The sequence below is a fragment of the Wyeomyia smithii genome, chromosome 1 (assembly GCF_029784165.1).
Source record: "Wyeomyia smithii strain HCP4-BCI-WySm-NY-G18 chromosome 1, ASM2978416v1, whole genome shotgun sequence".
NCBI classification, from domain to species: Eukaryota; Metazoa; Arthropoda; class Insecta; order Diptera; family Culicidae; genus Wyeomyia; species Wyeomyia smithii.
The window spans coordinates 98,942,734-98,956,368 of record NC_073694.1 but is presented as its reverse complement, the minus strand read 5'-3'; the positions used below and the strand labels follow the sequence as shown (position 1 = coordinate 98,956,368).

At 42.6% G+C, this 13,635-nt stretch overlaps 1 protein-coding gene across 1 annotated transcript; it reads right to left on the bottom strand.

Moving 5' to 3' along the window:
• Nucleotides 1-6,937: 6,937 nt before the first annotated feature.
• On the bottom strand, nt 6,938-12,483 carry LOC129716971 (uncharacterized). Its single transcript, XM_055666815.1, has 2 exons — nt 9,795-12,483; nt 6,938-9,735 (listed from the first exon to the last, which is right to left on the bottom strand). The coding sequence occupies exons 1-2, from the start codon at nt 12,481-12,483 to the stop codon at nt 6,938-6,940; spliced, it is 5,487 nt and encodes a 1,828-aa protein (XP_055522790.1).
• Between the last annotated feature and the right edge of the window lie 1,152 nt (nt 12,484-13,635).

The following is a 13,635-nucleotide window of genomic DNA, read 5'->3' as shown; positions in this document are numbered from 1 at the left end:
ATCACGAAACTTCATTATCTCAGAAACTTCACAACCGATTTGAAGAATATTGATATAAAATGAACGAGATAGTTAAGGGGTAACTTATGAATTATGATTGAACACGTGGTTTAAAAGTTTGGCTGCCCTATACGTTCCCATTTCATTTAATTATAATCGAACTTAAGCAACCGTTGCGTATTGAATTGTTAATAAAACAACGGAAGTCTATTATCTTAAAGATTACATGACTTATTTGAACATAACTAGTGTCATACGAACGAGTCATCTCTCGAACTTACAAATAACAAACTTCATAACAATTTGATATGTGGCTCAAATGTTATGGAAAGCGAAGAAATTCAAAGACTATTTAAAACTATACCTGCTTTGATCGATATATGTGGCCTCAACATAATTTAAATGTGGTATCGTACTATTTGAACGTTCCAATTTAATTGATTCCTTGCGATGTGTTAAAAGTCTGCAAATACACGACGAATCGGCCATAGGATAAGATCAAAGTCAAATAACGATTCGTTTGAAATGATTGGGTTTATCGAAATGACAATATCCTCGACTTTTGGCTTCTGTACATCGCCTCAAGTCTGAATATATTCATATTGGGTGGTATTCTGTCATTTTTAGCAGATTTTCTGGCATCAATCTGACACCGGAAATACCCATATTGGGAGGTATTTAGTTATTTTGGTTGTTTTCCAGAAACTAAAAGTGGTCGTCTTTAAATTCAAAATGGTGCTAGGGTCAATGTTTGGTTTCTATGCATCATCTCGATTACAGAAATATTCATCTTGAGTATTATTCGGTCATTTTCGACTGTTTCCTAAAAGTTGCCATTAAGCAAATCAAAATGGTGCCTGAGGTCAATTGTTAGCTTATTGCATAATTCTAGTTCCAGATATACTCATATTGGATGGTATTTGGTTATTTTAGGCTGTTTTTCACAAACCGGAAGTCGCCATCTTGGATTTCAGAATGGTATTTGAGATAGTTTCTAGCCTCTGAGCGTCATTCTGGTTGAAGATACACTCATATTGGGTGTTATTCGATCATTTTCGGCTGTTTCCCAGGAACCGGAAGTCGCCAACCTAGAATTCAAAATGGGATGTGTGGTCGATTTCAGCTGCTGTGTATCATTCTAGATCCGGAGATACTCATGTCAGACGGAAATCGGCCATTTTTGGCTGTTTTCCAAAAACCAGAAGTTGCCATCCTACAATTCATAGTGGTGTTCTTGCAACATTCTGGCTCCGGAGATACTCATATTGGGTGGTATTTGGTCACTTTGGGCTGTTTTTCAGAAACCAAAAGTCGTCATTTTGAATTTTAAAATTGCCTGTGAAATCAATTTCTGTCATCTGGGCGTAATTCTGGTTCCGAAATCATTCATATTGAATGGCATTTGGTCAGTTCCGGCTGTTTGCCAGACACCGGAAGTCACCATCTTAAAATTCAAGATTGTGTCTGTGATCAATTTTTAGCTTCTGTGCATCTTACTGGTTCCGGAGATACTCATATTTAACGGGAATCGTCCGTTTTAGGCTGATTTCCAGGAACCGGAAGTTGCTATCTTACAATCCAAAATGCTGCCTAGGTCGATTATGGAACATATTTTTTACCACTAAAACATTCACCTGCCAAATTTGGTTCCATTTAGTTGGTTAGCTCTCGAGATGTGCAGAAATTTGTGTTTCATTTGTATGGCATCCCTCCCTTCCAAAAGAAGGACGGGTGTCAAAACATTATGGACATATTTTTTACCCCTTAAAACATCTACATGCCAAATTCGGTTTCATTTGCTTTGTTTGTTCTTGAGTTGTGCAGAAATTTATGTTTCATTTGTATGGGACCCCTCCCTTCCAGAAAAGGGAGGGGTCTCAAACTATCATGGGAACCTTTATCGGCACCAAAAACCCCTACATACAAATTTTCACGCCGATCGGTTCGGTAATTTTCGAGCCTATATGGATCAGACAGACAGACAGACCGGATTGCATTTTTATATGTATAGATTACAACATCAATATTTTTTAAGAGTGAATATACATTTATTGGATTGAAGCGTTCATGTAAATCAATTTTTACAAATAAAAGTTTGAATGAGAAAGGCTGGGTCTGACCGCTAGGTGGATTAATTTAGGTTTTTTACGTGGCTACCGGCATATGCGCGCGGATTCCTTTTATTTACTTGATTTTTTTACGCGAGTTCCGGAATTTTCGCGTTTTTCTACGCGGATTCCGAAAATTACACGGCTCTCTATTACGCGGATTCCTTTTACGCGGTACGTATCAACCGCGTTAAAACGACTTTAGCGTATTTGACTTCAACTGTAAAGAACGCATTGTCGTAAATAACAGGTCTGGCAATCTAAAACCAGCCGTCGTTTCTACCCACTTGCTTTCAAATGGAACAGAGAGTTTGACTTCACAGACGCTATTGTACAAGTAATGCGATTTGAAATTTGTTATTACTGTACGCTATAGGTATATGATGACGGATTTTGTTAAAAACCTATTGAATCACATAAATAAATAAATTTTCATGATAATTTTGAAGTCTCAAATTGAATTTATTAATGGCAAAAAAGGTTTCCGTTTTTGGCACGGTTCCGGTTTTGGCAAGTGAAATTTAAAATTTTGTTGCCAAAAACGGAAACTTATTTTTTTTTCTCGCTTGTTTTCCGTCGGTCTAGTTCCGCCACTGTTGTGGCCAATCACCGACGCCCAGGGAGGCGACTCCACACCCAGGACCCTAACTCACGACCCGTTTATTAACGGACCGGCGCCAACGGCTTTACTTCCTCATGGAAGGCGTGATCCCAGAGATTTTTCGCTTCAGAAAATCTCCCGGTGTCGGCTAGGATTGAATCTAGACCAGTTGGGTTGGTTGTGAGTGGATCACGCCACCTCACAACCATCGACACCTATGTCGGCGGTGGGATTCGAACACAGGCGTCGAGCGTGGTTGGCGGAGACGTTACCAACCACACTAGGCCCCCGCTCGAAAAATCGGAAACTTACTGTACCAATATAGTTCACTTACGTGAAATTATGAAGACAAATTGAAAATGACAGAGGCGTTAGTCACCTTTTCGACCGCTAGGTGCGCCACTTCCGATTTTGTTCTACACGACATGCGAAAAAGAGTAACTTTTGACAATAATATTACTCTAATGGGTACACTGAAAAAAATGCACATTTTATTGTGAAGTGGACTCGGCCGAATATTTTATAATAATAAAGTTCGCCTATGTATGAGGCAATCCATGGGTGGTGTTCCACGGTTTGTACGTTTGTCGACCTCCGACAATATTTTGAGTTGTAAAATGGCGACTTCCGGTGACTGGAAAACTGCCGAAAATGACCAAATACCACCTAATATGGGTGTTTTTTTAACCAGAATGACGCTCAGAGGCCAGAAATTATCTCCAAATGCCAGTTTGAAATCCAAGATGGCGACTTCCGGTTTCTGAAAAATAGCGACAAATGACCAAATATAGGTATTTCCGCGATTGTTATGATTCACTGAAGCCACAAATCGACCTCAGGCAACATTTTGAATTGTAAGATGGCGACTTCCAGTGATTGGAAAAGAGACGAAAATGACCAAATATGTATTACCTAATATGGATGTTTCTTTAACTAGAATGACGCTCAGAGGCCAGAAATTGTCTCGGAATACCATTTTGAAATTCAAGATGGCGACTTCCGGTTTCTGAGAAACAGCGAGATATGACCAAATACCACCCAATATGGGTATTTTCGAAATCGTGATGATGCACTGGAACCACAAATCGACCTCAGACAACATTTTGAGTAGTAAAATGGCGACTTTTGGTGACTGGAAAACTGCCGAAAATGACCCAAAAACAACCAAAAATGCGTGTTTCTTTAACCAGAATGATGCTCAGAGGCCAGAAATTGTCTCCAAATGCCATTTTGAAATCCAATATGGCGACTTCCGGTTCCTAAACAACAGTGGCAAAAGACCAAATAACACTCATTATGGGTATTTCTGGGATTGATATGATGCACTGAAGCTACAAATCGACCTCAGATAACATTATGAATTGTAAAATGACGACATCCGGTGAATGGGAAACTGCCGAAAATGACCAAATACCACCCAATATGAGTATTTCTTGGTATTTTTTGTGGTTCCCGTGGTTCTTTGGTTAGCGATGTCGGTCGGCTAGCTCTCCCACACGGTTGTGATATCGGGTTCGATTCCCGATCGAGTCGAGGATCTTTTCGAGCTGGAAATTTTCTCGACTCAGCACTGGGGCACGGTGTATCGTTGTACTTATCCTACACATACAAAATGAGCCAAAACAATATCGATAACGAATTCTCTCAACTAATCTAGTTGATCGAGACCGCTATTAGCCCCAAGGCTAAGCGTGCGATATTGTTGTATGGGTATTTCTTCAACCGGCCAATTTCCATCCAATATGAGATGCTTCGATACCAGAATGATACACAGGAGCTAGAATCGACCACAGACACCGTTTTGAATTCTAAGATGGTGGCTTCCGGTTTCTGTAAAACAGCCGAAAATGACTAAATAACACCTATTATTGGTGTTTCTTAAACCAGAATGACGCTCAGGGGCCAGAAATTGTCTCCAAATGCCATTTTAAAATCCAGGGTGGTGACTTCCGGTTTCTGGAAATTAGCCTAAAGGGACCAAATGCCACCCAATATGAGTGTTTCTTTAACCAGAATGATGCATGGAGCTAAAAATTGACCTCAGACACCATTTTGAATTGTAAGATGGCGACTTCTGGGAAACAGCCGAATACTACTGCATATGAATATTTACGCAATCGAAATAATGTATAGAAGCCAAGCATTGACCCTGAACACCATCTTGAATTCGAAGATGACCACTTTCAGTTTCTGGAAAACAACGAAAATAACTGAATACCACCCAATATGAGTGTTTTCGGAATAGAAGTGATGTACTAAAGGCAAAAGTCGAGGATGTTGTCATTCCGATAAAACCAATAATTTCAAACGATATAAACAAATCGCAACAAATCAATGAATTTGGAATGTTAAAAATTATTAAATTAAACACAAAAATAGGCGGAACGAAGTTTGCCGGGTCAGATAGTAAATAAATAAATATGCTGGTTAAAGCAAAGCTGCAAGTGATGAATACGAAGATTAGAACTCGAGAGCAAAAAATTCGGAGGGATAAAAAATAAAACAAAAAAATACTTCCAAAACGAAGAAAACTAAACATTAAATAATAGTTTTTGCATAACAGTTTTTTTTTTTTTCATCTTTAATTGATTCGACACGGCACAAATACAATTTAATGTTTAACGGCGCCAATTATATCTGGTAGCTTACTTTCTAAAGTATCTTAATAACTAAAAGCAAATTTTTTATCCTCGCTGCCGACTACGAGCTGAAACTAAATCTAACTTAAAGCTAAAATGTTTTGCATTAAAAGCACTGATTTGTTGTTTGATGGTTTTCCATCGCTATAGGTAAGCAGCATATTGAATATGTTCCGCTGCTGGGCCAAGATATTACGGACTGGCATATTGGGTTGTCTCCCTCGGGACCTGAGAGTATCGTGCGGGTCTAGTTGCTGTTTCCGGATCCGGGGTCTTAACGTGTTCTTGTCGTTTGGTTGGATGTAGGCGGAAGGGAATAGGATTAAATTGGGGCGTGGATGGATTTCAAGAAAACGTATATAAGGGACATGTAGGATAGGTCACGGCTCGCCAAGACATCACGAACAGGAACAGCCGGCTGCCTACTTTCGGCCTGCAGGGAAGCTATTAATTTAGACCTGGCGTCACGGTGTACAGGGCATGACCAAACCACATGCTCTATGTCGTGATAACCCTTACCACAGGCACAGATACCACTTTCCCCGAGCCCAACACGACGGAGATGCGCGTCAAATCTATAGTGATTGGACATAAGCCGGGACATCGCGCAAATGAAATCCCGACCTACATCCAACCCCTTGAACCACGGGTTCGTCGACACCTTGGGGATTATGGAATGTAACCACCTTCCCAGTTCCCCTCTGGTCCAAGAATTTTGCCAACTGATGATCGTATTCTGACGTACAAGTGCGAAAAATTCATTAAAGGCAATTGGTCTTTCATAAATATCACCGTTTGTTGCGCCCACCTTAGCCAAAGAGTCCGCTTTCTCATTTCCCGGTATCGAGCAGTGAGAAGCGACCCACGCTGAGGTAATCTGGAACGATTTTTCGGATAAAGCACTCAGATGTTCCCGTATTTTCCCCAGGAAATACGGAGAGTGCTTAACATCTTTCATCGATCGGAAAGCCTCAATGGAACTGAGACTGTCCGTAAAGATGAAATAATGGTCCTTGGGCATTTTTTCGATAATCCCTAGGGTGTACTGAATTGCAGCTAATTCTGCGACGTAAACAGAAGCAGGATTATCGAGTTTATGGGAGACGGTTAAATTGTTATTGAAAATACCGAAGCCAGTGGACCCATCAAGAAGTGATCCGTCAGTGTAGAACATATTGTTGCAGTTCATGTTTCGATATTTATTGGAAAAAATTTTGGGGATCTGCTGATATAACAGTTGTTATCACTAATTATGTTTGTTTTGTTGAATATCTTTTATATATAATATAATAAAGCTTTTAAACCAATTACAACATTATATGTATCTGTTCCACATCAATGGACCATAAGACGTGGGTTAGAAACGTGAAACCCGTGACACTCAAAGTTTGTTCACGATTCCCTGGCCGGATTAGTTTAGAGTGGACTGTATACGGTTGATCGATCGATGGAATACACGTGATTAACACTTAGCAAACTATCTTTATTAACTTTAAATTTAAATTTGATCGCGCGAACTACGAACTGAACACTTCAACGGTCGTACATAGAATGAATGGGAATAGCATCGATGAATCGGTGCTCACCCATCAAGCTGCTAGGTAGAGAGGGATGTATGTACTCAATTTGCCTTGTCTATGTATTCGCGTTCTTATTGTTGCTGTCGTGACGGATGGAACATTCTCCCCCGGGTTGAAACTTCGTATCAACAAAAGGACCGGGGCAGAGCAGACGTTGTCCTCGATTGGAATTATCGAGACCTTGTTGATTGGACGACGGTATGTTGCTCCGTTGGAAAATACGTCAATGGCTCGCACTAAGCCGTCGTCACCAGGATACACTCCGGTGATTCTGCCCAGTTTCCAGCTGAGCGGAGGTTGCGTCTTATCGTGGAGAAGAACGACCATGCCAGGTCGAACGTTCGACGTTGCTCTGGTATTCTTCTTACGTGGTTGGAGAGAATTAAGGTAGTCCCTTGACCACGCTCGCCAAAAATGCTCACGCATGAGCTGGAGGTGTTGCCATCTATCGAGTCGGTTCACCTTGGTGTCTTCTAAAGATGGCTCAGCTGGTGCAGACAACGGTCGACCTATGAGGTAATGAGCTGGTGTTATTACCTGTGGATCGGCAGGATCGTTGGGCAAACTGAACAACGGACGAGAATTTAAAATGGCTTCTATTTCGGCTAGAATGGTTGCCATTTCTTCGTAAGTGAGGTTTGCATTCCCTACGACTCGCTTCAGGTGAGTTTTCATCGCCTTGACCGCCGCTTCCCAGAGACCACCGAACTCTGGTGCGTCTGGTGGGATGAAATGCCACTGTATCTCGCGTACTTCACAAAACTGCTGGATTTTCTTCACCTCTTGTTGATTCTGAAACTGTCGGTACAACTCGTGCAGTTGGTTGCTTGCTCCATGAAAGTTGGTCGCATTGTCAGAGTGAATTTGCTGCACCATTCCTCTCCGACTAATGAACCGTTTCAAAGACGCCAAGAAGGCATCCGTTGTTAAGTCGGACACAATCTCTAAATGTACAGCCTTTGTCGCCATACAGACGTAAACTGCGACGTAGGACTTAACAAGCTTCGGACGATAAGAACCTTGCCTCACCATGAATGGACCGGCATAATCGACGCCAGTAACTGCGAACGGTGGTGATGGCACAATTCTCGAGGTAGGGAGATTTCCCATTAGCTGTTTGGTTTCAACGGGTTTTGTTCGGAAACATGTAACGCACGATCGTGTTACTTGTCGCACAGTTGATTTAGCATTTAAAAGCCAGTACCTTTGACGAATGATGCTGATCAAACCGGCCTGGCCGACGTGAAGATGCTCCATATGCAAAGTTCTAATGAGTTTTTTCGTTACAGGATCTTTATCGGGAAGTATTAACTGATGTTTTGCAGCAAACGGCAGTACTGAGCGATCTAATCGCCCTCCAACTCGTAGTAAACCGTTTTCATACACTGGACGCAGGTTACCAAGACGCTTGCATGTTTGGTTGGAAATCACTCGCTTAATTTCGTCCCTAAGATGTGCTTGTTGAATCGCCTTGACGATTGCTTCGGATGCTTGACGTAGTTCTTCGATGGAAAGATGTACTTGCTTCACACGATTAGACTTTGGCTGTTTGCAATTTCGAATAAACCGTAGATCGTAGCACATGGTGCGCTGGATTTTCCGAAAAGAACTGAATTTTCCGAAGAATGGAAACGAATCGTGAGCTGACACGGTTATGACGTGGACTTTCAGTTCGGGAAGTTTCTCCAAAATCTCTTCGGTGTCTTCAACGTCATATTCTACTTCACACAGGAATCTTGGACCGCTCCACCAGAGAATATTTTGTTTTAAATCTTCTGGCAGCTTTCCTCGAGAAACGATATCGGCGGGATTATTGGCCGAGCAAACATAACTCCATCGATACTCATTAGTATCCCTTCGTATCAAAGCAATCCGATTCCTTACGAACGTCTGAAGTTGATCTAACGGTTTCTTCAGCCATGCCAGAACAATGGTGCTGTCCGACCAGAGAACAACTTCTCGAAAGTACATTTGAAGCGCGGGAACGACCTGGCTGATCAATTTCGAAAGCAGCTGAGCGGCACAGAGCTCTTTACGAGGAATGGAGACATCGTCTAATGGGGCAACCTTTGACTTGCTGCATAGAAGACGTAGGTTGGCGGATCCATTGGTGAAAATACTTCTCAAGTAGACGCATGCACTGTACGCCACGTTCGATGCATCGGAAAAACCATGCAACTCATATGCAATCGCATTCGGGAACATAACACACCTTGGAACGTGAATGCGTCCAAGGTCTGGAAGGGATGCGCGCAGAGTAGCCCAATTTTCGCGGATGGTTTCGTCGATGGGATCGTCCCATCCAGCTGATATTTTCCAAAGCTGCTGTACTAAGAGTTTGGCCATGACAATTACTGGTGCAAACAGTCCGAGTGGATCGAACAATTTTGCCACCTCGGAATAAATCATTCGTTTCGTGGCTAGCTCATCATCCGGAAAAGAACATTTCGGCGGATTGGCTATCATGAGGACGTCGCCGTCAGGATCCCACAACAATCCAAGCACCTTTATTACTTCATTTGCTCCGTACTCATGAAAAGGAACCTTCCTTTCTCGGTCGGCTGGTGGAATGTGCTCTAGAAACTCTGCCGAATTGGAGCACCATTTGTGAATATGGAAACCACCTCTGGTTAGCAGTTCCTTTAATTGACGTTGGCTTTCGAGAGCTTCTTCCAACGTGTTAGCGCCAGAAAGCGCATCGTCAACGTAAAAGTCCTCAGTCAAGATTCGAGAGCCGATGGGAAACTCGGAACCTTCTTCCTTGGCAAGTTGTACCAAACACCTTGTTGCTTGGTATGGCGCACAAGCTGTTCCGTAAGTAACGGTATTAAGCTCGAGAACCCTTAATGGATGTGACGGGTCGGACCTCCAAAAGCATCGGAGGAATCGGCGTTCTTCCGGCGCAACGAACACATGCGGTACATTTTTTCTATATCGCTTGAAAATGCATAAGCGTACTTACGGAATCGCAGCGTAATAGAGAATATGCCATTCTGTACAACTGGTCCTACTTGAAGAACCTCATTGAGCGATAGTTTTGATGAGTCCATTTTGGCACTAGCATCGAATACGACGCGGCACTTCGTGGTTGAGCTTGACGGTCGTAATACTGCATGATGCGGCAGATAGTACGTATCCATATTACCTGGATCCTCAGCTTCCTTAACTTCTCTGCAATGGCCGAGGTCTTCATACTCCCTTATGAAATCGTTGTATTGCTGCCTCAGCTCGGGATTACGCTCCAATCGTTTTTCTAACATAAGGAATCGCTTGAGTGCCAAAGAACGGCAATTATCCAACCGGTTGAGGTTTTCTTTAAACGGTAGTTTTACAACAAACCTACCCGTTGCATCGTGCTTGTATGTCGACAGGAAATGGGCTTCACATGACAGCTGTTCGGATGAAAATGGAGATGCGTTTGGTACTTCCTCCACCTTCCAAAATTGATGCATCATTTCCTCGATGGAATCGATCGAAGCATGGTTGACGTGTTGAATAGCCGCATTCGAAATGTACGGCTCGTTGATTACTCCAGCTACCACCCATCCAAGATGAGTTTCTCGAAGTTGTGGTAAATTGTCACCAAGACTTATTTGATCGGGCTTAAGAAGATCAAAGAACAATTCTCCCCCGATTAACATGTCAACCTTTTCTGGCTGGAAGAAATGTGGATCGGCGAGTTGAATGCCTTCAGGAAGTTCCCAGGAGCTGAAATCAATCGTTCGGTTAGGAAAAGTTCCAGTTACCTTGGTTGTAACCAGACACTCGATGTTGGCTTGAAAGTCTCCGTAGCTCGATTGGAATTTAACGAACACCTTATCACGAGCTAGACTTCTCAGGGCATTGATTCCAGTGATTGATACATTTGCTGGCATTCTAGAACAACCGAGGCGGGTTGCCATTTTCTCGATGACGAAGTTAACTTGAGACCCACTGTCAAGTAGGACTCGACAAGGGTGGGACTGGTTATGTTCATCAATGGCTTGAACGACAGCAGTCAACAGCAAGACGGTCTTTGATGTTGAAACGTGATTGCTTGAGCATGTAGTGGATACTGGTTTATCCACCACCGAAACAGAAGGTTGAACAACAGTTGGTTGATTATTCGCGACAGGTTGCTTTGGCGCGGCAATGTCGGCCTTTGAATCCTGACTGCTGTTCCTTTCAGCATCATCGTGGAGAATGGTGTGATGTTTGCGGCTGCATTTTCGACACGTGTTGTTAGACGTGCACTGTTTGGACTGATGTCCCTTCCGGAGGCAGTTGAAGCACAAACCTTTTGCTCGAACCTTTTCTGCCCTTTGAGTTGCTGTCAGCTGCTTGAATTCCTCACATTGGAAGTTAAGATGTGAACCTCCACAAAAGTGGCAGGAACCTGAAGACTTGCTGGAACTTGAAGTAACTGCGTTAGTCTTGAGCGATGGCATTTTGTTGTTGACTGGTGAAAACTTTGATTTTACGGCGGTTCGTTGGGAGAAAGCTTGCGATGATTCACACTGCTCCAGCACTTGACAACTGGTTTTGAGAAAGGAGATTGTTTGTTCGTATTTTGGGAGCACACCTCTATGCTGGGTACGTTCCCAAGCCATGCGGGTCGAATCATCCAAGGCACTGACGATAAGATGCACCACGATGTGCTCGGAGATACCCGTCAACTGTTGTTTTTGGTACCGTAGGCCTTCAACATGACCGGTTGCTTCAGTTAGCAGGCCATCCAATTCTTTGAATGTTGCTTTAGACATTTTTCGTAGGGTAAGCAATCCTTGAATGTGTGACTCAACGATTACACGTATGTTTTCGTAACGGTCTGTTAGCACCTTCCACGCTTGCTTATAATTACCCTCGTTGATTATTTTTGCATCTAATATACCTGCTGCGGATCCAATCAATGCTTTGTCTAGGTGGTACAGTTTTAATGCCTCTGAGTCCCCGGACTGTGCCATCAGGTCTTGGAAAATCGCCTTGAATTTTGGCCAATTAGCATAATTACCGTCAAATGTAGGAATAGGTGCTTTCAACGGCTGCTGCTGAATAATAACCTGTGGGGAAACAGATGAACTCACGGTTTGCATTTGAGTAGCAGCATTGATTCTTTCCTGGATGTGATTCGACAACTCGGTATGACGATCCTCAAAAGTGCAGTAAATTTCATCTTGCTCATCCGATGCTTCATCAGGAATCAAGGCCATGATTTCACTATGGAAGTGGCTAAACTCGCTATAGATTACAACTAGTTTCTTCTCCGCGCACTGCAACTGGGCTAACGTCATACTACTCTGCGTCTGCAAAGTCAACTGAATCCTCACTAGCTTCTGTTCGATCTGTCCTCTCTGCCGGAACAAGCCCTTCAATTTTCGCATCGACTCCAGCTCCATTCCCTCCTCCCAATTGAATCCGTGAAATGAAGCGGACGAATTGGACCTTGAATGTTGTCCGGTTGGAGTATTACTGTTTCGGCTTCGACTCAGAAGTAGAACATTCTGACCTTCTTGCAGTTGGTCCACTTGGTTTTGATTTTCTAGCATATTTCTTACTGGTGAATGTTCTAGCGGCATTTCGAAACTTCTCACTTTACTACTTTTTTGTTCGATGGTCTTTTCTCACACAGTGTTCGTATCGAGACTCTCTTTCACACAAAAACGGCAACGTAGCACACGCGCAGCAAAACGTCCTTGAACACGTTCTCGCTTGTATCGACTCGCAATTTCACCTCGCGACGCGCACGCGACGACTGTACTTCGCGACGGCTGTACTTTTCGATCTGCTGTTTTATCACGTGCTCTTGGAATGATTCCTTCTTGGAAGGAAACCTTATATGAACTGGATACCGATCCTTTGAGTCACTTTTCATTCACTGTGCTATGATCCGGCTCGAAGGACCAATTTATGTTCCACATCAATGGACCATAAGACGTGGGTTAGAAACGTGAAACCCGTGACACTCAAAGTTTGTTCACGATTCCCTGGCCGGATTAGTTTAGAGTGGACTGTATACGGTTGATCGATCGATGGAATACACGTGATTAACACTTAGCAAACTATCTTTATTAACTTTAAATTTAAATTTGATCGCGCGAACTACGAACTGAACACTTCAACGGTCGTACATAGAATGAATGGGAATAGCATCGATGAATCGGTGCTCACCCATCAAGCTGCTAGGTAGAGAGGGATGTATGTACTCAATTTGCCTTGTCTATGTATTCGCGTTCTTATTGTTGCTGTCGTGACGGATGGAACAGTATCAATACATAAATTGTTAAATTGATAGAACATTCAAGTGTTATCTAAGCTAAAAGTTGCACAACAACCATATACGACTATTGACAACCATCGTGCGGTTTCTCCTTTTATCTTTTTCACGAGGTAATTGAAATATTCATTTAATTGTACACTTCGTGGCCTGATTATTGAGCTTGAGCAAGGCCGCACATTTCGTAGTTGCTTCCCGTGATGGATCTGAGCTAGTGAAGTTACACAGGGAACCACGTATATAGCAACTTGGGATTAGTTTACCATTTACACGTCGTGGCCTGATTATTTGAATATTTCTTCTTCGTGCCTCGATAAGCTACATGTATTATATTATCAATACTTAACTCCCGGAATGGCGTTAGTTTTACATACAAACAATATACGCACGAAATCTGCAACATATTTTTTTCTGTGAAAGTATAAAATTGAGTTAACTAAATCTAAAATTGAGT